General features: G+C 34.6%; 1 protein-coding gene across 15 annotated transcripts in view; it reads right to left on the reverse strand.

The window, feature by feature from the left end:
• The window catches only part of MYO6 (myosin VI), a 146,035-nt gene that overhangs the window by 10,168 nt on the left and 107,969 nt on the right, over positions 1–27,898 (reverse strand). For 4 of the 15 annotated variants that reach the window (XM_027600907.2, XM_027600905.2, XM_035728311.1 and 1 more), the window contains 15 exons: positions 27,623–27,718; positions 27,156–27,329; positions 23,294–23,332; positions 20,760–20,853; positions 14,732–14,862; positions 14,559–14,636; positions 12,519–12,648; positions 10,640–10,730; positions 9,722–9,872; positions 8,025–8,233; positions 7,300–7,378; positions 6,301–6,461; positions 4,203–4,229; positions 3,832–3,861; positions 2,074–2,112 (listed from right to left, as the gene is read on the reverse strand). In XM_027600907.2, coding sequence (XP_027456708.1) covers positions 2,074–2,112; positions 3,832–3,861; positions 4,203–4,229; positions 6,301–6,461; positions 7,300–7,378; positions 8,025–8,233; positions 9,722–9,872; positions 10,640–10,730; positions 12,519–12,648; positions 14,559–14,636; positions 14,732–14,862; positions 20,760–20,853; positions 23,294–23,332; positions 27,156–27,329; positions 27,623–27,718 — 1,529 coding nt within the window. The remainder of the gene's footprint in view (positions 1–2,073; positions 2,113–3,831; positions 3,862–4,202; positions 4,230–6,300; positions 6,462–7,299; positions 7,379–8,024; positions 8,234–9,721; positions 9,873–10,639; positions 10,731–12,518; positions 12,649–14,558; positions 14,637–14,731; positions 14,863–20,759; positions 20,854–23,293; positions 23,333–27,155; positions 27,330–27,622; positions 27,719–27,898) is intronic. The other 11 variants (XM_027600915.2, XM_027600913.2, XM_027600916.2 and 8 more) reach the window with 5 other exon arrangements.

Genomic DNA, 27,898 nt, shown 5'->3' on the forward strand with positions numbered 1-27,898 from the left:
GCCATTTAGGATAACAGGGATGGAGCTAAAGTGTATAATACTAAGTGAAGTAAGTCAGTCAAAGAGAGACAGATACCATATGATCTCACTCATATGAGGAATTTAAGAAACAAAACAAATGAGCAAAGGGAAAAAAAAAGACAACCAAGAAACAGACTCTCAACAAAGTGATGGTTCCCAGAGGAGAGATGGGCGGGAGGATGGGTGAAATACGTGATGGGGATTAAGGAGGGCACTTGTGATAAAGAAAAATAAAATAATAAAAATGACTAGACAAGACTCAGAGCAGTGAAATAAAGATCATGCCCAAGGTCCCACACTGCTAGTAAATGGTGGCACCTGGGATTGAAACCCACATTGTTCTGACTCTAAAGCCTTGGTCTTAGTCATGACTCTACCTTCCTTTATTTGCTTTATTCATTTTAGAGACATTAATGAGCACCCACTTAGGCCAGCCCGTCACCTGTGCTAGGAGCTACTGACACAGAGTTATGTAAGCTAAAAAATAATAATAATGAATTAATTAATTAAAGGAAGAGGTTTTAGGTCATGAGGCTTCCTGAAATAAAGGAAATTATTCCTTCATGTTAAGCTTAGCAATGAAATAAATAAGGTACTTTGCCTCTTTAAAAGGCCTATTTATGTTTTCATTTTAGAGAATAAAAAATAGCACACTTCACTCTACATACTTAACAATGGTTAGACATGATGATTGTCAGTAACATATAAGTCTGGCTGAAGAATAATGTGCAGCCAGTTAGTTCTTCCTGCATTTTTATGGTTCAAATCTGTTTTAGATTTATTGCAGAATCTATCCTTTTCATAAGCTGTGTGACTGGCAATTTTCCATGTAGCTTTTTCCTCTTAACTGCTTTGCTCAAAAAGAGCCAGCTGTGTGTCAGCAAGGTCTCTCTATTACCCTTAGCAATAAATTGTTTTAACATTTATTCAAATATTCTTTTTTTCTCTTCTACATCCCTAAACCACCATTCAGTAAACTAACAAAAAAATTCTCTTCTTCCTAGCTCCTCTAAGAGTCTTTTCTAGGACAGCAGCTGAAAATTATTATGGGTTTTCGTTATTTTCTTTAGAAAGACAGTGAATTTACATAATGTACGGTTTTATAGATTGTCAGAATATACATGAAGTGCCAACACACATAAAGGTATATTTTGATAATTTAAAAAAATAACATTGAATTCAAATTATTATTGCTTAAAATATGGTTTAATATCACTAACTTTTCATTCATATTACATCAAACAAAATACATCTGCTAAAAAACATATTCAGCATCCTAAATACACAAATGAAATGCATTTAAAATGCTTTTCCCCAATCTCTGGAATTATTAAAATAGTAAAATAAAGGTATAATTTATTGACTACTTAGGTTTGTTATAAAGACAATCATGTAAATGATATACTAGGTAGTAAAAAAACTGACTTCTGATTTTTAAAAAAATGTATTAAAGACTTTCAATTAACTCTAACTTCAAAATTGACAGTTAAAATGTTAATGATTCATATCCACTTGTAAAGGACCAGATCCTGCTGGGCAGTCATATTCTCTGGTGGCTCAATTTTTACATCAGTGGTTTTTAAACCATGTGCTATGGGGAGGAGGCCCTCAGAAGCCACACCCCTTCTCTGCTTCCCCTTCAATTAGGAACTAGGCACAGAGCTTACCAGTTGGCATGGGGGTGCAGGCGGGAGGGGTAGGGGCAACAGCGCCTCCACAGAGAGTTTCAAAACATTTATTTTGTTTGAGAGGAAAGGTTCCTCTACTGAGACTGACCTGGTGAGGCCAGTGATAAACATGGCAATGCTACCAACAAGGAACAGTCCCATCCAAAATGCCAAAGGTCTCCCCATTGAGTAGCACCAATTTAGAACACTTTTTTATCTTTTTCTGTTAATGGTGGTATAAGGGTGAAGTGACATTTCTTGTACAGAAAACTTACATGGAAAGAATAGACTATTCATACAACAGGTTCTGGTCCAAATAATGAACAGTGATTTAAAAACATGATTTTGAGGTGACACTTATTTCCCCAAATTCCACTACACTAACCTACTCAGAAATTCTGACATTTCTTTCTCCATTTGTTCCCTATAAGAAAAATGACAATACAGCACAGTCATATAAAAGACAACTACATAAGTTACCAAAAGATCTAAAAGTGTAATTAAAAATATATCTTTTCAAAAGGAATGATTTATTAACCATTCACTATCATTTTACTTTGTGAAAGTTAATCATAATATACTTTTCAACATGGTATATAACCATAAAATACAGCAAATTTTTGTTTAAATACAGCTTGAACTCCATTTAATTCTATTATCACCCTACCTCAAGGTTTTTTTTTTTTTGAGATTTATTTATTTATTTGAGAGAGAGAGAGTGCATGTGCATGCATGAGTGGGGAGAGGGGCGGAAGGAGAGGCAGAGTATCAAGCACACTCCCCACTGAGCACAGAGCCCAACTCGGGGCTTGATCTGATCTCAGGAGCCTGAGATCATGACCTGAGCCAAGATCAAGAATTGGACACTTAACCGACTGGGAGACGCCCCGGCACCCCCTACATTATCACCCTACCTCAAGATTTCTATCTTAGTATCCAAGAGCATCTGTTTCTACCATCTCTTTCTCCTAAACCTTCCTCCATTTTTTCCCACAGCAGATTTTAAAGGGAATTCACGACCTTTCTAAGCTCTTTACCTTGTGGTCTGCTGATCATATAGTGATTTCCCTGTATGCCCCAACACTACCCTGGAAGGCAATCTTTACTGATTCAGCATCTCACTTGACCCTACGTGATTGCTATAGGAGCTGCATCAAACAGACTAGACAGAAATGGTTCCGGCATCCAGGTGCTTTTTTCCTTTTAACCTTCCCAAACTATATGCAAATGATCACAATTTCACCTTAGGTGCACTGGTTGTAGGGCTGATTTAATTCAAGCTCAAATGGTAACTATAAAGCTATTGTTCTAATGGTGGGAAATAGCACCCAGAGATGTTTTCAAAACTTTTGGTGCCCTATGGTAACAATGCTGTGGTGAGAGCGCACTGAGGAGCGGAGGGGTCAGGGGTGCCACAAGGAACAAGTGCCCGGGTCCCATGTGACATTAACACGTCCACTAGACAGAGGTGAAACACACCCACATACATACAGTTTTACATGTAAACAAACTTTTACATGTAAAGAGCCTTTTCTTTTTGGCATGGTTTTAATATTCACAGAGTTTTTCCAGGAATGCAACTATTGTAGGGAGAGAAGATTGTACTTAAAACTCTGTTTAGAACTTTACAAAGTACTGTTCACAATTTCATGCCATTCCATTGACCAATATAACATTCTTATATCAATTTGCATTTGTAGCTGTCACATTTATGGTGATGCTATGTATGAATAAAAATATCTCAGTATTTGATTATGTTTTCCTGTAGTTGTGAGCAAGCACTTTCATATTAAAATAAGTATTTTTTTATTATAAATTACTGCCCTTTCATTTCTCTTTTACATGTAATGTTTGGAGAGAATTATCTATGCAGGTTGCATAACGTATAAAACAATTGTCATCGGTATTAGGTTCTGACAAAGTTGAGAACATCATTATACAGGTTATAATTGGGGTCCTAGAGTGTTAAAATTCAGATTTTATATATATTCCCGAGTTTTATATATAAAGGACATGCAAAAAAAAAACCACAAAAATTTACTTCAATGAGGAAACTATTTCTCCTAAAAAGTAACCATAACCTGTTAAAGAAAAAAAAGGTTATAGGACTCTAAATCAAATTTTGAAAAGAGAAATGACATACGGTGTCATTTTGGGTCTTGCTCCATCGATTCTGTGAAAAATAATATATTTTGGTTAATGTCATTAAGTAATTCTGAATCATGAAAAATTTGGATTGTGGCAAATTTGTGTTTCAATGACTTAAAATTTTAATCTTTAAAATTTTCCTTAAAAATTATGAGAAAAGCATAAATTAAAGGCATTCAATGAAAATTAAAGAGCAAATTTATTACATCTAGATTAGAAAATTCATACACTATGGAGTATGCTTGTTTTTAACAGAATCTGAATATTATTTCATAATTTTAGGTAATGTGAAATCACTTTGCATCAAGGATCATATGTATAATTAGTTAAGATATTTTAAAAATATATGCAGAAAACAATTCTTACTTAGGAGTTACTGGACAGGAACCCGAGCTGGAAAAGTAACTTGGAAACTGTTTAATGCAGCAGAATCCATTTACGTATATTTTTTAATGCATCACAGAACCCAAGAATGACATTTTCATACTATATATTAAGAACAGTATTACTTGAGAGTTCTTACTCACAAATTTGTCAGAAATAATTCAGTGCTAACAAAGGTAAACTAAACATTCAAAAACATTTACTTGTAGCCCATGGAGTAAAATTAAATGATCAAACATGGAAAATATGTATAGAACATCATCTGTAATGAAATGTTAATGCTTGTAGTACAAAATATAAAACAACCCAGGAGGTTCTGAAGGGTAGGAACTCATGAGGACTTGAGGGTCAGGGAAAGCTTTCCTGGAAAGGGCTTCTAAAAAGGACTTAAAGGGGCGTTCCACAGAGGAGGGGACCACAACCCAGGAGCTGTCTCACAGGAAAACTAAAACTAACTCTTATGCCATTCAAGTCATAACACTGCTTGAATATCTCCTAATTACTTAGCAGTGGTACCATTACATCGTTAATTCTGCTTAACTTAAATCATAGGTAACTTGTCATTTATGTTAAAGGTATTGAATGATCCATGAGAGACCACTCACCCTTGGAAGATGGGAAGGAGTCCACATGAGTCAGTATCTTATACATATTATATGGAATGGCACTGGATATAGTTTAATATTTCAAATGCTTAAACGTAAAGCTTGGTTGGCCATGAATACCAATACTGACTCCAATAATGAGGCCCTTAGAAATGAACTTCAGCCCTAATGAAGCCCCCTTGGGTAAACTGCGATGCTTCCTCACGCACATTACAGCTGAACCAGCTGTAAGAGCTTGGTTCATTTAGGAGACTGGCCCAGCTACTACTCAGTTACACACAAAGGCACCCAGCCATTCCAACATAACCCAGGTGGAAGGAACGGAAGAGGAGCTGAGCTGAGTCTACAGTTACAAGAGCCACAGCCCAGAGAAAATATTTAATTATAGTGAAATGTTAACAAAGAGCTCAAATATTGGGACTCAAACCCAAGAGCTTAATAATTATTATAATACTTTGTGTTTAATAGGCCTATTCAGTTTATTTAAATATAGTTTCATATACAGTTCAGATCTTAGAGCTCCCCAATGTAATCACTTCCTAGAAAAAGCATGAAGGCAACTTAACAAACCCTCCTTTCCATCCCTGTTTTAGCGAAATAAAATCTAATCACTGCCTTGCCATGTCAACCAAGTTTTTTCCTTTCATGAGGAAACAGCAACACCTAGTGGTTACACTTTAATTATATCTTGTTATAAATAGTGCTCTGACATTCTGAAAAACATGGTTACATGAATCTATGTGCCTCTCAAAATATATACACAACATATATACCTACATACAAAGGAACCCCACAAACTAGTTTTGCTCTGTTTTTACTAATAATCAAAATAATGAATGTTTCCACATTCTAAATTTTAAAAAATAAATCTGTTATATTAAGACCTTCCTGCAACTTTTAACAAGAACATCCATACTTCTCCACACTCCCAATAAAATTCAGTATTTAGAGATAATCTGGAAACCTGGGGAGCTAAAACATTTCAATATGATAAACCTTCCTTCTTGGAAAGGGAAATCTATTGTGAAACATGATGTGCATGTGTGTGAAATTTTTCTTCATTCCATGTTAGGGTGTATGATATATTTAAAAAAATTGCCTTAGGAAAATAAAAAATCCCAACCTCAAATATATTAAACTGGATTATAATATACTCACTGATTTCTGTGCCAGTATTTAATGGCAGGTATTTACAAATTAGATGTCCACTTTTTTTATAATACTCCTTGACAATTTTGGAGTAAAAGTGGAGATGTTCATGAACTATCAGTTATATTTTTCAATAGTTCCACAATTTGATGAAATCAACTGTTTCATTTGGGTATAAAGGTGGATACAAATAATTTTTAAATGATTTTACTTAAATAGATCTAGGACCTAAAGAATATGATTTTCTCCCAGGCCCTTTGCACAGAAATGAGAAGCAGGGAGGGAAAGCGTGCAGAGGCGCCACGCCCCACCCAGGGACCCAGTACCTCCGGAGGGTCAGGTCGGCCTGGGCCTCGTCGCTGATGAGCTCGGCTTCACTCCGTGCTATCCGCAGGGCCAGCTCGCGGTCCCGGCGCTCCTGCTCCAGAACCGCCTGCTGCTGGCTCTCCTCCTCCCGCTGTCGGGCCAACTGCTCCTCCACTTCAGCCTGCCAGCAACACAAAGCTCTCTCCACTTGTTTACATAATCGACACCACCTAAGACTGCTCTGCTCCACCCACATTCTTTACTAAGGATACAAATTGTTTGACCAGAAATCTCTCCAGTCTCCATTCTCTTCTAGATTTTGATTAATGCTTCCTCTCTTTCTCAAATCCAAGAAAAGGCAGAGGAACCATTCTATTACCAGGAGTACCCCAAATATCGCATGAGAACCCCAGGTATCACACTCACACCAACAGCAGATGTCAGGGATTTAAAGGCTGGTTGCGCTCAGGATGAATTATGAAAGCCAAGACAAAAAGAAACTCAAAATACATGATCAATTATTCTCAGACACAGACTTTTAAAAAAATGGGGGTAGGGAGAGTATCTTAATCCTAACTTACTGATGCTAGTATCTACAAAGTTATAAAATTACAATTATGTTTTAAGTGAATATTCATTTGACTTTCCCCTAAGTATAGTAACAACAAACTAGTATTTATTGAACTGGGCACTCAGGTTCTAAGTGCTTTAAACATACGTCAACTCATTTAATGCTCACAACTATCATTTATCCCCATTCCACAGAGAAAAAAACTGTAGCCCACAGTCACTCATTGTGACTTGTGTAATGTCACAATTTCTATCACTGACAGAGCCTGGATCTGAATCCACTTCCCTAGTTCCAAAGTCCCTCCCATAATCACTTCAGAAAATGCCTTTTGTCTCTGGGGTAAACCAAAGACAGCTTATGTAGCAAATCAAAATTTGTTCTCAACTTCTTTTGTTCTATAATTTTGTAGATTCTGTTTTGAAAGAAATTTAGTGTAATAATTATATACCTGAATACGTTTTTCATCATCTTCCCTTTTCTTTCTCTCTTCTTCTTCTTGCTTTCTCTTTGCTTCCATCTCAAGTTTCCTAACAAAAAATAGAAAACTCCTCAAAAACTTAATAGAAAATAAGAACTCCTTCAGAAGGCAATTTAACTATTAATAAACAGAAGTTACAGAATGGGGACTTAAATTAACCTCCTGGCTATATATATTATCAGTTTACTTTGAAAACAACAAAATCTAACTCTACTAATTCTTCTGTAATAAACAAAAACAAATATAATTATATTCTATAACCTTTAAATCTGTTAGATTAACTTGGTTATAAAGCCCACCTGCAAGGTCCTGATCACATGTGTCTCCCTCTCCTCCTTCTCCAGTTAAACAACCCTTACACTCCTGTCTGCCCTATGGCGGCAACCTTCCAAAAAGTTATCAGTCTCAAAAATGCAGAAAAGAAGAAGTGCCTTTTTTCTTGCTTATAAAATAGTAACAAGTCACAGCTTTAAAAAGAAGTTAAGAAATCCTCAGGTGTGAAGAGTATAACCAAAATTCAGATTATAGTTAAAATCATTATGTTATTATTATAAAATGAACTTTTCTATTTTTAAACTAATTCTAAGATTCTTGTTTTAAAATGAGAATATAACTTTTAAAATTAAGAAAATTCATCAACACCAAGAATTCACTATTCTGTTAGTTTCTAATTCAAAACAATATAAATTCCTTACATCCGCCTTTCCTCCTCTTCCTTTCTTCGACGTTGTTCATCTTCTTCACGTCTTTTTCTTTCTTTTTCCATTTCTTCTTGAATACGCCTCAGCCTTTCTGCTTCCTCTTCCTGCTGTTTTTTTCTCTGTAATGCACTAAGAAGTTCCTCTGAGCTTTTAACTAGTGCATCATATTCTCCCTGTATTTGTTCCCTCGTCATCATAGTGGACTTAAAAACAAAATAATAAACATGTACTTAAAAATTATCTTCTGTTGCACAATGCGAATATACTGAACACTACTGAATTATATATTTAAAAATGGTTAAGATGGTAAATTTAATGTCATACTTTTATCACAAAAAAAAACATACATATATACAGCAAAGACCAGAAAAGTTGGTAAGCAATAAGGCCATTATCTTTGTTATACTATTTATACATTAAACAATGTTCAAAAAATTTTTAAGTTATCTCTGCAGACAAATATTTCAATCTATTTCCAAGTAATCAAATATCTAAGGTGTAGATGAAGTAACATACTATAGTTGAAAATAATGTTTTAAGGAAGGATTTGCTAATTTGCTAATTTTGCTTTTGTTTACAATTCTTCAATAATAATGTTAAAACAGTACCTAAGGAATATTTAAGAAATTACTAAATACACCAAAATTATTGGATGATATTCCTAAGTGAGCCTTCAAAAAATGTGGCTGGGTTGATGTTCATCGATAATACCACACACACAATGGCTACTGACAGATTTGTGAAATCAGTTAAGTTTATCTCCAAAGCATTTTTATTCTTCTCTTGAGCTTCTTTTTCCATTCTCCCTCCAAGATTTACCACTGTCTACATAAAATATCTGCAGATAATATGATAAAAAGAGAGTTGTAGAGCCCATACAACTGTACTGACTTATGGATGAGAAAAACATTAAGACCCTAAAATATAACAGAAAAAGGTTTGAATAAACATGTACTATAATTAATAAGCAAGCATACCAAAGACATTTTCAGTACCACTGGTAATTAAATAAATGAAAATCAAGACATAAAAAAGAGGCCCATTATTTTTTCCCTAAAAAACTTGAGGGAAAATTAATTGCTAAGTTCAAAACAGCTAAGTAGTTCATGATATAACCAATATAAAGATAATGTAATAACAGGAACAAGATATAACATAATAGGGGCACAAAATTAAATTGTGAGGAGAACCATACAAACGTGCACCTAAAAAAAGACTGGACAGTGACTACGCAACAGTGTAATAGCTGAATGTGTTATTGTTGAGGCTTAAGGGGTTTTTGGTGGTTTTCTCCAAATTTTCCATAATATTACATTACTTTTATAATTTGAAAATTAGTTTCTGAAGTTTCTAAAAAAGATGAAACAAATTAAAATAACTTGCATTACTCCTGTCTCAGTAATGAGTATATAAAAGCTTACTAATAGAGTATAGTATTTTAGTTACTATTTTGGATGGGAAGGAGGACTTTCCTAACAGATAAAACTGCATAAAAACTATTTTTATAGTTTCTTGCTATAAAAATTTTCAAACACAGAGAGAACGATATAATGAGAATCACTCGCCATCACTGAGACTCAAAACGTGCAACATTTGTATTTTTTAAAAAAAGACATTTTTTCTATAAAATTCAATACCAATAACAAAATATATTTAAAAAAAAGTCAGCCATTTGGATTAAAATTACATACCTTAATTTTGGCCATTGAAGCATCAATAGAAATTTCAAGGTCCTTGACCTGTTTATTCACCTCTGGCTTTCCATCTTTCAATGCACTTACTACTTCATTAAATTTATCAAGTCGTTTTTTCAGTGTGCCCACCTTAATCAGGCCATCGATGCTGTAAAGGTAATACTTCATCAGAGTTTAAATTCACCATTTAATGCTATGCATACATTTTTCATCTTAATAAAATGCTAAACATACTGCTAAATAGAGTATTTCACTTCTCCTTTCATAATATCCAGGATTCTCTTTTTTAGATCTCTTGTTGAAGGTAAAAAAGAAATAATCAAGTATGGGTGTGAATGACCTTGATGCCTATCAGTAACATTTTAGCCTTCTACATTTACACTGAAAAACTTGACAATTCTAATTACAAAAGAACTTAAAAGAGTTCTCTCTTTAAAAACGTTTAAGGATTAACAGTTATTCAGGACTCTAAGTTTAAAAAGTCTAAATTAATAAGACTCAAAAATAAAGACTAAATTTAGAGACAATATAATTCCAAAGATAATCTTGAGAATTATGGTGAAAACATTAATGAGTTTTTTTTAAAAACGCCAATTTGACATTTATCAAGAAACTCAAGATACTAAAATGATCAGAATAAAAGAGCTTCTTTTAGCCATTTATTTCAACCTTTTATAGTGTTTACATTTTTGTAAGCTACTTCAAATCCCTTTGTAGCATGAGGCAAGTAATAAAATAATGAATTGGTTAATTAATTTCAAGTACATAATATAAAATCACAGATAATATGCCTTTTTACAAAGAACATGAGAAAGGAGAAAACAGCATCCAAACTGCTCTTCATTATGACTTTACAGCCATTTTATATGAGGGTAAGTAGGTTTAGTAGGATTCTTTAGGCACTATTCATCTTACCGAGGTCTGTGTCTCCTTTTGCAAAGCCACATTCGAATAGTTTTCTGCATTTCAATGCAGGCTTCAGCTCGATATTTTATTTTGTTTTTCACTATGTGTAAGAGGAAAATACAATGACAATTATTCAGTTTAAATCAGGCATATCATATTCTTAAAAAGCACTCATTTCCACAAAGCCATTTTCAAGAAACATGAAATTTTGATGAACATGTTATACCAGATAACAAATCAGGAAGTTTAACATTTCCTTAATTCCTTATATTTCTTAAAAAAAAAAAAAGTACATCATGTGTATGGCTAAAATTTACATTTTAAATGTTATTTCCTTATTATGTAACACTATTGTTTCCCAAACTGCCCTAGGAAATACTGGTCTATTAAATGTTAACAGGTTTGTCTTAAAAAAAAAAAAAGGAGTCACTTGTCAAGTGAATTTAGGAAAAGCTATACACTATACCTCCTTTAGGAGATTCACAATGAACATACATAGCAAAGCCTCTGAGAGCCCTACCAGTAAAGGAATCTATTTAACTTCAGTTACCCAGAACCTACTATACTAATCTGACCTTGAAACATTTTTTTCAGAGCTTCCCTCAACATCCTGCAAAGATCCTGTCTGGTTACTAATTTTAACCACTGCACAACAACAATCCACAAATGGTGTAGCACAGATAATTTAAATATAATGTGTTTTCTATCATAATGCAATGCATAAAGCTGAAAGCACTGAACTATAGTGACAAATGTGTTCATATTTTACTTGGAAAACTATGGGAAAAAGAGCTTTTGTTATTTTTCTTTCTTACAGTTTTCTTTTTATCTATATTCACAATTGTCTAACAAAAGACCTCAATAATAATCTCTGCATGGTCCCTTTTGGTTAAGTCAAAGGGATTTTATTTTTCTATTAATAAGGTATATCTTACTTAATCCTTTTCAAGTGCCTAGCACTGGCAAGTGGGGAGGTGGGAGGGACAATTATAAATTTAATCAAGTTACTGACAGTAATTCTATACAATTAAATATTTGCCACAGACCCTCAGGTAACCCAAAAACATTCTGTCTCTAATCCTTGTTTTGGGCAGAGATAAACAGTGGCTATGACCTAGCAGAGATACACAAAGAAGTAGCTCAGTCCAGTGTGTCAGAGAGAACAGGGTCTAAAAAAGCAGTGGCAGGAGAAGAGGCTAGAAAGGGAAGCTGAAACCCCATTTCATGGGGCCATGGAAGACATTCTAAGACTTCGCCCTATATTAAAGGAAAGCCTTAATAAAAGGCTTTTAGTTTAGAAAGAAACTCTAGGAAGAGAACTCCCAGGAAGCCGAGAAAACCCAGTTTGGGAGCTACTGAAGTTATTATGTGAGTGGGGAAGTTGGGTACCACTAAGACCCTGGCAATAAAGAGGAAAGAATGTACAGTATTTGGAGGAGGAATCAACAGGATTTGTTCACTGACACGATTTCAGGGACAAGAAAGGAGAGACAATTACAATCTTGAAATTTCTGGTGTGTGAACTGGTGATGCCATGCAGGTGGAAAGAGAAAAGTTCTGGCTTCAGTCTGAGAGACTGGGGGATGATGTGGAGGGAGGGAGAGGAATCAAGACCATGAGTTCTGTTTCTGTTTTGTTTAGGACATGATGAAATTAATTCTCCCCTAACATATCTGGATAGGAAGATAAGTAACAGACACAAAAAATATTTTCTAAATATTTACCATCCACACTACATGGAGGTGTTACATGGAACCAGGAACACAGCCCAAAGAAGCAAAGTGGTCCCTGTGGCCCAGCACTCACCACTGTGACAACTGCATAACATTCCACAAACCAATTCATTTCCAAAATAATTACAGATCTTGATGTGAAAGAAAACACCTACATTTGATGACTGAGAGTGAGCACCACTGAACTTTCTTCCAGCGACTGCAGATAAGCCAGTGATTGACTCTTTTAACCAATTCTGCTAAATGATCAGGGTCAGACTTCATAATCTGATCAAATTCTGCAAACTAGGAAATGAAATAATTTTGCATCAATATCAAAAGATAAATGTGTTTAAAACACACAGAGAGATACAAAATAACTAGAAGTCAAGCCCAAAATCTAACTTCCTGGAAATGATCACAAACGAATTACAGACACAAATCTCAGCAAATTCAAACATATCTGGCTATATTTTGCTGCCTTTCTCTTCCTTCCTTCAGCACCCTTTTTTGGAGGGGTAAGAGGGCGTTACTCATTACTAGTTAGCAGATTCAATAACAAAGGTAGAAAAAATCTTAAATGCAATTACAGATGGTTGGCAAAAAAGTTTTACTGAGAAAAGAATGATAAAAGGGCTAATATGTTTCTGAATTGGTTCATCCACATACTTAGATAGCTGTATACAGTTTCTGACAGGTGAAGGTCAGCTAATATAATAAAAGCAGGTACCTCTAAAACTACTGACTCTCCCAACCTCTATCTCTATTTTGGTCAGGTATCAGAAATTGCTACTAAGAGACAGACAATACAAATGAAACAGCTATTAGACTACTAAAAAATAAAATGCATTATTTCCACAACTTACCACCAAATTATATAATGATTTTCTATCGTTTATCAAATATCTCACTACAATATATTGAGGATGTCCACACCTATCAATACAAAGGCTTCTTATAATTAAAATTAAGTTAAAAGTAACATAACAAGATTAAAGATCTTTGAAAACCTGCCTTATGCTTTCAACATATTCTTCTGCTTAATTTTTCTCAGGGCAAATAAGACCAAGTGTTTTCTCAGGTTATTAATTCTAAAATTATTACTATAGCCCTGAAATAAGAGAAAAGTTGAACTTATGATAAATACGTATGAATACAGCTAAGTCACCTATGAATATATACTTGTTTTCTTTTTTTTCTTTTATACAAGAAATGGTATGGGTCTTCTGCAGTAAAAATATTCAAAGGGAAGTATTACATAGATTTTTATCTCATGCCCCAAAATATGAAATCAGATTTATTATCATTAATCTAGCCTTCAAGGCAGTAGAGATATTTATTAATGATATTGCTAAGTCAAACAAGTATAGTTGGCTATTATATAATATTATATAATTACAGTTGTGTTTAAAATTATTTATTATTATTCAATCAATATTAACAAAGTTAGGAATGGTGAAAATATTACAAACAAATTGTGACTAGCATTTAGGTGTTTTTGTTTTGTACATACTTGTTATGAAATACTCTATAAGTCAGTCTTGTAATTTAGTACAGAAATCTATAAATACAAAAACTATGGGTTAGCCTAATTATGTTACATACAAAAGTATATATACATTCATTCATTCTGGGGTTTGACAGAAGTTGACACAAACTTCAGTCCAATTTCCTATACCTTCTACACCTATCATATGCCAATAAAATTTGTTCTTACAACAAAGACTCAAAAGTACTGTGAAATTTTTAATTCTTGAACACTGAATTAATGTTTTAGAAAAGCTTTCCGTAAGTATTTTCTGGTAGAGGCGTCTGGCTGGCTCAGTCGGTAGAGCATGTGACTCTTGATCTCAGGATTTTAAGTTCAAGCCCCACACTGGGCATGGGGCCTACTTAAAAAAATAAATTAACTGAATACAATAAATTTTAAAAAATAAATTAGTAAGTATTTTCTGGTTAATCCTTATTTAAGCAAAAAATCCAATTAAGCAATGCTCTGATTCCAGTACCTCTGAATGTGAAATAAAAGTTGTAAAACTTGTACAAAATATTACACATTGTAAACTCGCAAGTAGGGAAATTGTGTATGTGATACACACATACTGTTAGTGATCATATAATTCACGAATAACACAAATCACTAAACACTTAAAAATACGCATTGACTCCAACTAACCATATTCATCATGTTAAAGTTTAAAATAAAACGTATTTACCTTGCCAGGTCTAAAAAATACTTTTGTTAACCCAAACTTGTAGTCAATTTCATTTAAGCCCAAAGCTTTAAAAAGAGCCTGAAAAATGAAAGTTCAAAAGTTAAATGCCAAATAGTAATTAGTAAGAAAGATAATTCATAGCTAAGAAATTTCAACTTAGGCAGTATTTGTACCTTACAAAACAGTCTTGGGTCTAATCTTGCAAGTTTATCTGGCATATACTTTTTATACATGTTGTAGAGTTCATGAAAGGAAGCTCGTGATGGGAAACCACCCTGCATTAAGTCCAAAACAGACACCATACCTAGATTCATAAACAAACACAAATTATTGCCAATCTCTGTAGAGAAGTCCAAAAATAACTTGTGAATGATCTAACAGTTTTACAAACTAATGTTTAGAAAGGGGCAATTTACAGGAATCACCAACAATGAAATATTACAGAGGGAATATCATATTCATATTCAATATGTATCAACTTACCCACTACCTTAAACTATTGTAGCAAATTTTGTCAAAAATCAGTTTGACTATTTTCTAGGGACAAATTACTGGTCCCTAGAAAGCTCAAATCTGGTTTGTTTCTTTTTTCTGCTAGAAACCTCTGTCACAATCAATAGCATATGAGGTAGAGGCCTGCATTAAGCCACTTTCCCAGTCCTGAGGTTAATTTTAGAACAAGATTCCTGATAGAGTCTTCAAGAAGTAGTCAGACACATTCCCAAATTCTCACCTATGCTTACACAAAGCAAAAGAAAAAGAAAGGAGAGCTTGCTATTTCACTGTAAAGATCCCCTTTCACTCACCTCTCAAAGAAACTAGCCTATTTGGGATAAGAGTCTATAGAATGAATATTTTCAGTTTTACTCTAGTAGATGGTTAATTTGAGCCTTGAGTCAGTATGAACTTTTCATGTCAGGAAAAGTATGAAGTAGTCAGGGGAAGGCTCAACAACTACAGATAATGCCAGTACTTTTATTTATAAAAAAGACCTGGGTTTCACTCTCTGGGACTTTCAAATCAATAGGACAAACAGCCAGCCATTTAGAGAACAAACATAACACTGGATCCCTATTTCATTCCTTATACCAAAATATATTCCTGGTGGTCAAAAATTTAAATTAGCAAAATGAAACTATAAAATGTGTTTTTAAACGAGTGGATGTTTATTTTGAAATAATCTCATAGGAAAGATATATTTTCTAGGCAGTGAGATTGAATTTTAACCTATCAGAATTTTAACCTATTGAATTTTAACCTACCTGGCAAAGGTATAAAAGACCAATAGTACTCAGGGTTGATGACAGTGAAAGAAAACACACACATTATACTACTGGTGGGGAAAGTAAACCCAGTGCAACAATTTTGGACGGCAATTTGGAAATATTTATCCCCTTGACTCGGTACTTTCTACTTCTTTGAATCTATCCTACAATTTGTCACACATGTGGACAAAGATATGCACAGAGAACGCACATGTGTCTACTGGGTCACTGTAATGGAAAAAAAAAAACAGAAATAACTTAAATATCAATTAAATTATGTTATAATCATATGGTAGAATATGATGTATTCATTAAAAAGAATAGGGGAGAGATTTAACCAGTATAAGAAATATACCCAAAACAGAATTAAGTAGTCACCCCTGAGAAATGAGACTTTTTACTTATATTATTCTGTACTATTTGATTTTTGTTAGAGTCAACTATATAACTCTTGTAATTTTTAATACTAATTAATGAAGCACATAAAGGCAATCATTCCTATGGAAAGAAATATCTAAAACTAAATCTAATTAGTTCTGGGCTCCGCTTGGAAAAATTAAAGGTTTGATTGGTATCATTATAATTCTTGTCCATTTATATCAAATAAACAAGTACCCTTGGGAATGTACACATCTGCCACCTCTGGGTCTCTTGGCTTGCCCTATAGCTGAAGACAACATATGAACTGGCTCACAAAAGTTCATTAAGAATATCATGAAGCTTAACAAATTGCCAAGCCTGAGGCTGCTTTCTCAGCACTTGAAGCTAATTTACGCTAAAGACCTTTCAACATTTAAAAAATAAAAATAAAAATCACCAAACCAAGTACTCTTCCTTCTAGAAATTTCCATGCCCTGGCTCCTTCTCTGGGAGTTTGGTGAGGGGCTTGTTGGTGCAGTCTGGCTGGTTATACTCACAACCCTCTTTGTTGCCACAGACAGGCAGCACAACCCCAAGGTTACAGAGGAAGAACATCTGCCTTCTCTTACCTCCCCCTACTTTGCCCTGGTGTTGGCTGATCAGAAGATAGTAATTTCAGAAAAAGATGTCCTAAATGAACTAATTCTCCTTAATTTGGAAAAAAATAATGAAAATGGAAAGGCAATGTAGAATTCAAATCTTAAATGCCTTTATTTTAGAAAGCTTCATAAATATTTTTATTTCTATCAGTTTTTGGTATTTTTTTTATTTTTCTCATTACCTGGCCACATGACTATAACCAATTCTATATCATTTTACTATTTTTTTTTAAAGATTTTATTTATTTGACAGAGAGAGAGGGAACAAAAGCAGGGGGAGTGGGAGAGGGAGAAGCAGGCTTCCTGCTGAGCAGGGAGCCCGATGCGGGGCTCAATCCTAGGACCCTGGGATCATGACCTGAGCCGAAGGCAGATGCTTAACCAACTGAGCCACTCAGACGCCCCCATTTTACTATTATTATTACTTAAAAAAAATCAAACTACTATGAATTGGTGTCATCTATTAAATTGCCAACACATCTTAATATACTGAAACAAACTGCTTAACTGAAAGAAATTCCTAGCTAAAACATCTGTAACCCCACACTCTACCCCACTTAATAGTATATATAGCTAAACTGTAAACATGCTTGACTTGCCAGGACACTAGATGCTCACTTACAAAATAAATGATTTAATATATTAGGCTTAACAAACCCTAAGAGAAATTTAAATGAAAAAAAAAAAAAATCAAAGCTAAAACTACCTGAAGACAACATTACAAAAATACATCCATACTGGGGCACCTGGGTGGCATAGTCCATTAAGCATCCAACTCCTGGTTTCAGCTCAGGTTGTGATCTCAGGGTTCTGACATCCAGCCCCATGTCAGGCTCTGCACTCAGCACAGAGTCTGCCTGAGATTCTCTTTCCCTCTCATCTCTGCCCCTCCTGCTCAGGCTTTCTCTCTCTCTCTCAAATAAATTAATTAAAAAAAAAAAATCTAGGGGTGCCTGGGTAGCTCAGTCATCTGCCTGGTGTTGGCTGATCAGAAGCCAACTGGTAAGTGTCTGCCTTCGGCTCAGGTCATGATCCCAGGGTCCTGGGATCAAGCTGCACATCAGGCTCCCTGCTCAGCGGGAAGCCTGCTTCTCCCTCTCCCCCTCCCCCTGCTTGTGCTCCCTCTCTCACTGTGTCTGTCAAATAAATAAAATCTTTAAAAAAAAAAAAATCCATACTATACGTATGAATACAGCAGACCTGAATTATTTAACCTTCCAGCATTTGTTAAAATTATTCACAAAAATAAGTCTTCATAGGTGCTAGACTGTGCATTTCACTCAACAAATACTTACTGAGTCTAGTATAAGCTCTGCACTGCTAGAAGGCATATATAAATGTGTAAGCCAAGACAGATACCATTTCTGCCCCCAAGGGATTTATAGAGAAAAAAATAATTATACAAACACATATAAAATTTATGACTACAATGAAAGTGTTCAGCACCATTCAGACCCTCTTCTTGTTAGGGATATCAAGAAAGCCTTTCACAAGCAAAGGACAATCAAGCGTAGATATGCAAGATAAAAACAAAGGAGAGGCAAGAGCTTCGCAAACAGAGGAAGCAGCACGTGCACAGGCCCTGTGGCAGGACGGAATATGGAGGATTCAAGGAACCAAACAAAGGCCAGCATGGCTGAAGCACAGAGAACAGAGGGAGTGGAAAGAGATGGAGCTAGGAACACATGGGCTAGACCTTATGGGGCCTCAGAAGCTACCAGGATTTTGCTCTTTCCTCTAATAATACTGACAAGCCTTTATAGCATTTTAAGCAGTAAAAAGACATGATCAGACGAGTTATAAAGCAATAATTCTGGATATATATGAAGAACAGACGGAGCAGATGCAAGGAGAATACTTAGAAAGCTACAGCAAAAAGCCAGGTGAAAGATGGTGATAGCTTATATTAGGGAGTACTAAGACTACACTGTTTGCTAACAGAGAAGATCTTAAATACTCTCACCACAAAAAAGAACTGGTAATTATGTGATCTGTTGAGACAGTTCACTAATGCTATAGGGGTAATCATTTTACAATACTTAAGTGTATCAAGTCAACATGAACTTATATAATGTTATAGGTCAATTACATTTATAAATCTGGGGGGGACACACTGTTTAGGTCACATCAGAGGGACCTCAGGAGACTTAGATAGAGAATATGTAACTATGCTGTCCAATATGGCACCCACTAGCCATGTGGTCTGTAGTTGCACTAGCCACATGTGACTATTTAAATTTTAAAAAACTAAAATTAAAATTTAAAAATCCGTCTCTAAGTCATGCCAGCCACATTTCAAGTGCTCAACAGCCACAAACACAACACAGATACAGCATATTTCCATCAATATGGAAAGTTATATCAGACAGCACTGATTAAGAGTGACAAAGAAAGTAGGCCTAACCCAAAGCCTGAAAAACTCTAACAAATAATACCCAGGTAGAAGAAGATGACCCTGCAGAGGAGTCAGGAATTACCAGAGAATTAAAGAGAAAAGCAGGGAGATGAGCTGATTCAGGAGCCAAGAAAGGATACGTGAGGGGGACTGGTCGAGTCAAATGTTGCTGTGACATCCACTAGGATAAGGGCTGCAAAATGAATCTGATTTAGAATCAGGGAAATCATGGGTGACCTTACCAAGAATTATTTTGTTGGACTGATCAAGGTGGAAGCTGACATCTCTTGGGTTAAAGAGTGAGTGGAAGGTAGGAAACTGAGAAAGCCAAGAATAGACTATTCTTGGGCTGAAAGGGAAAACTAGAGAACAAAAAGTGAGGTGAGGTATAAGGAAGAAGCTGGAAGGGAATGCGGGTCAGGGGAATTAAGATAAGGACTCCACATGTTTAAATGGTAATGAGACCACCTCAAAGGTAATGGTTCAATACACATAATCGATACTGAAGATTCCTGAGAAGGTAGTAGGGAGGATTCCAAAGAACTATAATCTCAACTAAGAAGAGAGGCACTTCAACCCTCTTCATAGGAGGGAAGATAATGCAGGTAGATGGCATTGTTTGGGAGCACATGGGTGAATCTTTCCATCTTCCAGTAAAGAAGTGAGGCTGTCTGTTGGCAGAGACTCAGGGATTTCAGCAGAGCAGGGTGGGTCTGCCTAAAGTTTATATAATTGTAATTTAAGAAAAAGTATAAAATTACAAAAGAATACAAAAGCAGGTGCAGGGCTTTCAAAGGAGCCAATCTAAATGAGGGACCCTGAAACTTAAGTAACTCTAGCTTTATAATAAATCTGACCTTGAAAGGAACAATATAAGGAGGGAGAAAGACAGGTAGTTTAAGGAAGTATCACAGGCCTGAGATGAATCAAAAGGCAATGAGAGGACTGAAGCCTTGGGAGAAAGTATGGGTAGCATGGTAAGGACAGCAGATGGGACATGCACGCAGTACAGGAAAACAGTGTCTGGTGCCTAAGACGTCAGTGACTGAGCAGTTAGAATGTGGAGGGTGAGAGATGGAGGGCAGTAGTTTAACCAAAGGCACAGAAGTTCTGCAGCAGCCAAGGGCATTGTGTTTTCATTTTTTTATAAGCGGTGGAGTGAGAGCAAGGACACCAAAACCTACCTCCTGCCCCAGCTATGTGGGGCATAAGAACTGAACTGCTGCCAGACCGAGAAGGGCGTCGGAAAGCAACCTACTTAAGGGAGATCTAGGTTTGCAGTTAGAGTTTTTATAAATTTTACTTCAATGCTGTAAAATAATTGTTTTATTTCACAATAAACTATACCCCAATATTGCTCAAATAATTTGTTAACCATGCTTTTCTTAAAAGAAAGCAAAAGTAAAAATCATTGCACTTAAAAACAAGTAACTGTGAGTTTGAAAATACCATACATATTAAAGTGTATTTGAGTGAAGACTCCCAACACACATAGATATAAATTATAAAAATATGAAAATACCTGAACACTGAAGTTGAGACAAAATTTGGGCACCTTCAAAGTGGTGGCTTGTCATCTTTAAATTAGGTTTGATACAACGAATAAAGCTTGCACCCTAGGAAAATAAAGGTACTTTTTTAAAGATAATACATAGAGAATTCTTGCTTTTCTATTTCTATGAATACCAGTAACTTCCAGACACGTCACCATTAATATTTGAACCTCTTTTAAAATAATCACTAAAAAATTTAAAACTCAATTAGATACTTTTAAATTTTCAAGCTTGGAATAAATTTCTGCATTATATACTAATATTAGAAAAATACTGGGCGCCTGGGTGGCACAGTCGGTTGGGCATCCAACAACTCGTTTTCAGCTCAGTTCGTGATCTTGGGGTCGTGGGATTGAGCCCCGCATCAGGCTCCACGCTTCGCATGGAGTCTGCTTGGGATTCTCTCTCCCTTCCCCTCTGCCCCTCCTGCTCATGCTCTCTCTCTCTAAAATAAATATACCTTAAAAAAAAAAAAGAAAAAATACTACATTTTAGATTTGAGTGCCAAAAATGGTGTTATTGTAAAAAGAGAAGTCTTTCATCATGAAATATTTTAACATATTTAAACAATATATTTTGCAGGCTGATATATATGTGATTTTATTCTACATTTAAGTGTATTTACGTGCCATACTTCTGTGATAAGAAAACTGCCCTGTAAAAAGAAATAAATAAAATTATGCCTCTTCAAATTTACGCCAAAGTGGGGAAAAAAAACTCCACCTTTTTCATCATTCTACTTCAAAAATATACAGTAAGTCCTGAAGCTGCATCACTGCACATTTTAAAGTTCTATTTGTTGAACAGTATTTTTTAAAGCTTTTAAAGGCATTCATTTGGAATCAGTTATCAGATTATGTTGAAAGAGGCAGAAAGACTATGGATATGTACACAATGAAACTGTTGGGTATTAAAGCGAATACACTCTACATGCAAATTACTTTGTTTTCAAAGTAGTCCCCTTAGAAAACTGAACAGTTATTTCAACAATGATGCTCATTGCAAACACTTTCAGAACACTTTTTAGAAATACCTTCTTCTTATAAATCACAAAAGTACTCTCCTCATTTTATAGTAGCACTATATTTGGGAGACAAAACTAAAACACCCTCCTCCTCAGATTTGGTTTTTAAAGATGTTTGGTTCTTAAAAGATAAATATTTGCAGACATTGAGGATATGTGCAAGAATCTCTGAATGGTCCCAAAAGCCAGTCTAACAATAAGTTAAGCAGTAACAGCAGCAACAGAATAAATACTTGGCTTTCCAAAATGACTACTTGATAAGGAAGAATATCTGATTCGTTCAGTAGATCTGTTTAAAAAATGTCTCACCTTGGAATCATGCCTCATTTACATAACCCACACATCAAACTTCTTTCTCTGATAAATTTTCCATTAAAAAAACAGAGTGAACTGGGTCACCGGGGGTGGTGCAGTTGGTTGGGCATCTGACTCTTGGTTTTGGCTCAGGTCATGATCTCAGGGTCATGAGATAAGAGCCCCACATTGGGCTCTGCACTCAGCTCAAAGTCTACTTAAGATTTTCTCTCCCTCTCCCTCTGTCCTTCCCCCAACTCCCCTCAAATAAATAATCTTTAAAAACAAAAAATAAAAAACTCAAAACAGAGTGAACTACTAAAATGTTTACTTAAAAAAAAAGATCCTAGGAAATACTGCCTCTATAACAGGGCATAAAGATATAATGTCCATTTTTTCCTCATCAACATTACCATGTTGGAGAATGTTACTATTAGAATAATAAAATGAAAATGAATTACATGCATTATGTTTAATTCCAAAAAAATACATTTTCTTCTCCACATAATTATTTTCACTTTTCTGAAACTACAAGATAATCTTAATTTAATAACATTGAGAGAATTCTGTATATTTATAAAATACTGACTTCACATGTATATTTGACTTTTCTTCAGAACAAGCCTAACAAAAATGACAACCATTTTAAAAACCGATTTTTTTTTTTTTAAGATTTTATCTATTCATCATTTGAGAAAGAGACAGAGAGAGCACAAGCAGGGGGAGAGGCAGGAACAGGCTCCCCACTGAGAAGGGAGCCCTACATGGGGGCTTGATCCCAGGATCCTGAGATCATGACCTGAGCCAAAGGCAGAGGCTTAACCATCTGAGCCACCCAGGTGCCCCTAAAAACTGATTTTTTAATATGAGGGAATTCAGTTTAAAATTAATTTCTAGGGGCGCTTGGGTGGCTCAGTCGGTTGAGCCTCTGCTTTTGGCTCAGGTCATGATCCCGGAGTCCTGGGATCAAGTCCCACGTCGGGCTCCCTACTCATTTGGGGAATCTGCTTCTCTGCCCCTCCCCTGGCTCGTGCTCTCTCCTTCTCGCTCACTCTCTCTCAAATAAAAAAAAAATAAATAAAATCTTAAAAAAAATTAAATTCTAATTATTCCAGGTTTACCGTGCTTATTTAATAATTTAAGAGGACCATTTAAAAACCCTGGATTTTTCCTAAGTGTACTCACAGTACTTCGAAGTTTATCCAGAAGCAGATTTAATTGTGTCTGTAGAAGAAAGCAGATCACTTTATTATTTCAAAAAGCAAAAGTACACAATGTTATTAAGTTAATATTAGCTCTCCAACATTAGCATAAAATAACATGCAATAAATCAACATACAACACAGTACAATTTAACTGATAAATTCTTTGACAGTAACATGCAAAATACATGGCTAATATAATGCTAAGGACAATAACTTATATGACTTATACAGAACTTATATAATTAAAAGACTGAATATTAGCAATGCTAAAATATAATACATGCACACTTGCAGATGGGATGGATGAGCAAAAAGTGTACAGGCAACAAAGGAAGTAAATGAAAATACTGCGGATGCATTCCGTAAGAGATTAACAGAGCAGTACTTGAGTATGTAGCAAGCTGGGTGCAGTCTCTGTCACATTCCACTGAAGAATGAAGACATACTTAAAATACACATTAATGGTATGTATTGGAAATGTTTTATATAACACTTATCATAAATGAAACTGTCCTGCCTAGCTGTAGAAACCCTCTTTGTTATTTTAAAATATTTCACATTCCAATTATTCTTCAAAGCGTGAACAATTTTCTCAAAAACAACTTGACAATAAACAGTACAGGTTACTATATTTTCCTGTTTATAACAATATTAAGTGATAATAATTTACTCTGGTTTAATTATTCATTAAAATCATGTTTTGCTTTATTTCTCTGCAAAGTAAATTATGTAAAATTCTTATATCGAGTTTATACTAAGATGCTTATTTTACTACTCACAAAAAGATAAATTAAGATGTTGATTCTTTAATTAACATACTGGATCAAGCATAGCTATATTTAATAATAATACTAAGGTAGATTGTACTGAATGCTGTCGATGAGTCAGGCACTGCTTTGAAGCTTTTCACAAGCATTATCATGTTTAATCTGCACAACAATTCTAATTAAGGATGTATTATTAGCCTCATTTTTCAGATAAAAGCATTAAGGTCTAGGGAGATAAATTACTTGACTAAGATCACGGAACTAGTAATGGTAAAGCCAAAATTCCAACACAGGCCTAATAAAGTTCATTCTCTTACCCATGATACTACAGTATACTTCAGGTATCAGAGGGTTAAGTTATAAAAATGGAGTGAATTTCCCACTGGATTAAAAAAATACAGTCATACCCCACTTATCTGGTTGACTGAGTTCTGAAAACTTTTATCAATCTGGATCAACAAATAACTGAAAAGCAAGTACGAGAGCCACTAATTTAAAAAGAAACCTGTCACAATGTCCATGCCTCTTAATCCATAAACTAAGCAAAGCGTTCTCCAAAAAAATGGAGATAGAGTAGATGCAGCAAAAATAAACTTGAGAGAAGAGGGAAGAATGTCAATTACCAAGGAAGCAGTCAATGACCATAAGGTATAAAGTTTTATGAAACTCATGCTTTATTTGTATTTTATTTTTATTTTAAAGCATACATATATTTATGTACATAAAAGAGTAAGATTTCCATCAAAAAGGATGATTTTTCTAAAACACTAACAGTAAAAGGGTTATGTTTCAAAAACCTGAAAATGATACTCTTCAGTAAGGAACTTCTGGTTCTCAGAAATGATGGATAACTCAAGTTTTACTGTAAATGTTAGCCTCTTTTGTTTTATTGCTTTACATAACTTGAATTTAACAAGCTATTCTACTATATTTTAAATTAAGAATTATTAATACTAAGACAAATACCATATGGTTTCATTCATATGTGGAATATAAGAAACAGGGCAGAGGACTGTAGGGGAAGGGAGGGAAAACTGAATGGAAGTATCAGAAAGGGAGAAAAACCATGAGAGACTTTTAACTACAGGAAACAAACTGAGGGTTGCTAGAGGAGAGGTGGGTAGGGGGATGGAGTAATTGGGTGATGGGCATTAAGGAGGACATGTGATGTAATGAAAACTGGGTGTTATACACAACTGATGGATTACTGAATACTACACATCTGAAACTAATGACGTACTATATGTTGGCTACTTGAATTTAAATTGAAAAACAGAATTATTAATACTTCATTTCAAAGTACCTCATAAACACATTTTTGAAATTTTATTATTAATAATATCACTCAATTATAGGTTTTAGCAGTTTAATATGCAAAATATATCCTATTGCTCATAAGCAATATTTAGGCATTTCAAGTCTCAACATAATACTTTAATTCAAAGAATTTTAAGAATGTTTTTAGGGCGCCTGGGTGGCTCAGTTGGTTAAGCAACTGCCTTCGGCTCAGGTCATGATCCCGGAGTTCCGGGATCGAGTCCCACATCGGGCTCCCTGCTCAGCGGGGAGTCTGCTTCTCCCTCTGACCCTCTTCCCTCTCGTGCTCTCTGGCTTTCATTCTCTCTCTCTCAAATAAATAAATAAAATCTTTAAAAAAAAAAAAAAGAACGTTTTTGTTTTTATTTATATTGTTTAAAATTTCAAGTATGTTCTTACCAGCAATACTACAATACTACAGTACGAAAATAATAATAGCCATTTCATTTAGGCTAATATACTATTTTAAACTAATCTGCTATTGTATGTCTACTCAGGAATTTCAGAGTATCAAAATAAGAGGAAAAAATATTGCTCAAGAGAATTAGGAACCCATAATTAATGAATATATAACTTATAACAAAGTTAAAGACTTTTTATTCAATTACCTGAAAAGTACTACAAGCTTTCTCTTATATTTATATTTACTTTTTAAAAAAATCTAGCTTTTATAAACATGATTTTATCAAGTTAGTTATTTAGAGCCCATTTCAATCTACAAGGGATTTCAGGAGGCTTACACTGTTATTATTTTAGTACTCTCATGCTTAAACAGTTTCTAATTACATTATTTTTTAATATTTAAAATACACATAATGAAAGGCAAATGCAGAATTTTCTTGTAAACACAAGAACAATATTTTGTGGAAATGTATAAAAGAGAAATTAATTTTATGTCTTTGTTCTATTTATTATAATTTTTATTCATTAAACTTATGGTACAAAAGTTTTTAAATTATCTTTTTCTATGTTAAATACTCATCAATTAGAACCAATTAGTAGTGTTCCATTTCTAAGACACATCATGTGACAATTCCTTGTCAGACTTCAAAGAATAAATTTCTGATCCAAAATTAATAAAACAAGTAACATGTTCTTCAATGTTAAATAAGCAGTTTGAAGGGTTTGTCACACAAAGCACTTATCTTTTACAAAGTTATTAAAAGCTTTAATCAAATTTTAGTGTAATACGTACACCCATAAAGCACAGTGAAAGAAAACACATTGAAAATAAATTAAAAACTGAATCATTAACTTGAGACGGGCTCTTTTTAACATGGCAGCCATTCTATCAATAAGAGTCCACAAAGGTGATCATTTACCTGAAGCCCCTGGCTGTCTCTGCTTTTCCTCTCAACTCAACTAGTCCTCTCTAGCCATCCCGAGCTGGACTACTCCAGCTAAAACAAAACTGTTGAATGAGGAAGGAAACAGAAAACACATGGGAAAGAGAAGGTTTGAAGGTCAACCAAACAGTAGGCAGAAGCAAGAACATTAGGAGAAGCAGGTATGAATCAGATATGTTAAGCAACAAGAAAGAACAGATTCATAAAAATGTAAGAATTTCTGTATGTTCAATTACTACACCTAGTTTATGTTATTTTGTATGCAAATATCAACAATGCAGGGCCTGCTCTTGCATTTCACTCATGGGATTTTTGACAGTGATCTACATTTACTCTGTAAAGTATAAAACAATATATTTTACTTCAAATGTAGTAAAAACAAATATTCAAGTAATAAATTTAACACAAATACCTTAAATTTGTTTCCCACACTGATGAAGCTAAGTTTTCCTGCTTTTTGTTTAGTATCTTTGTTGTTATTTGTGGATGATTCAAATAATTCTCGTATAAATTTATCCCTGGATTCACATATTAAGGATTCAAGAGACATATGTAAAGCATCATTATTTTTTTCCACAAATTGGGTCTGAAAAATAAAGGAACAGGAATGATTCAGTCCATCCTATGGTAATATCCCTTGATATGGCTGTGTTCAATAGAATTTTCCAAGATGACAGAACTGTTCTATATCTGCACTGTCCAACACAGTCACCACCAGTGTAGACACGGAGCACATGAAGTGTGGCCAGTGGACTGAGGAACTAAATTTTAAACTTTATTAAATTTAAATTGAAATAACCAGATGTGGTTAGAGGTTAACATTTCGTACAGTGCACCTTCAACTTCAAATGGTTTTCTCTTGGTAAAAGTCATACTCACTGTTTCATAGCACACTGCCCCTGCGAAATGCCTGATAATGAAGCCTTCGTCATCTCTGATGTTCCTATGAATTGCCAACTTGGATTTTCTGGGTATCTGAAAACAGTACATACACCAGTTATTAAAGTAGCAAAAACAGACTGCATAATTTCCTTTAGAAAACATCTGGGATGTGAAATACTTAAAATTATAAAGGAAATTTTCACACTTTACACAATTATACTGCCTTTGAACCATCTAATAAGGTTGGAACTACCAATGAAATCTAGCAAGTAT

Source organism: Zalophus californianus, chromosome 7 (assembly GCF_009762305.2).
Source record: "Zalophus californianus isolate mZalCal1 chromosome 7, mZalCal1.pri.v2, whole genome shotgun sequence".
NCBI lineage: Eukaryota > Metazoa > Chordata > Mammalia > Carnivora > Otariidae > Zalophus > Zalophus californianus.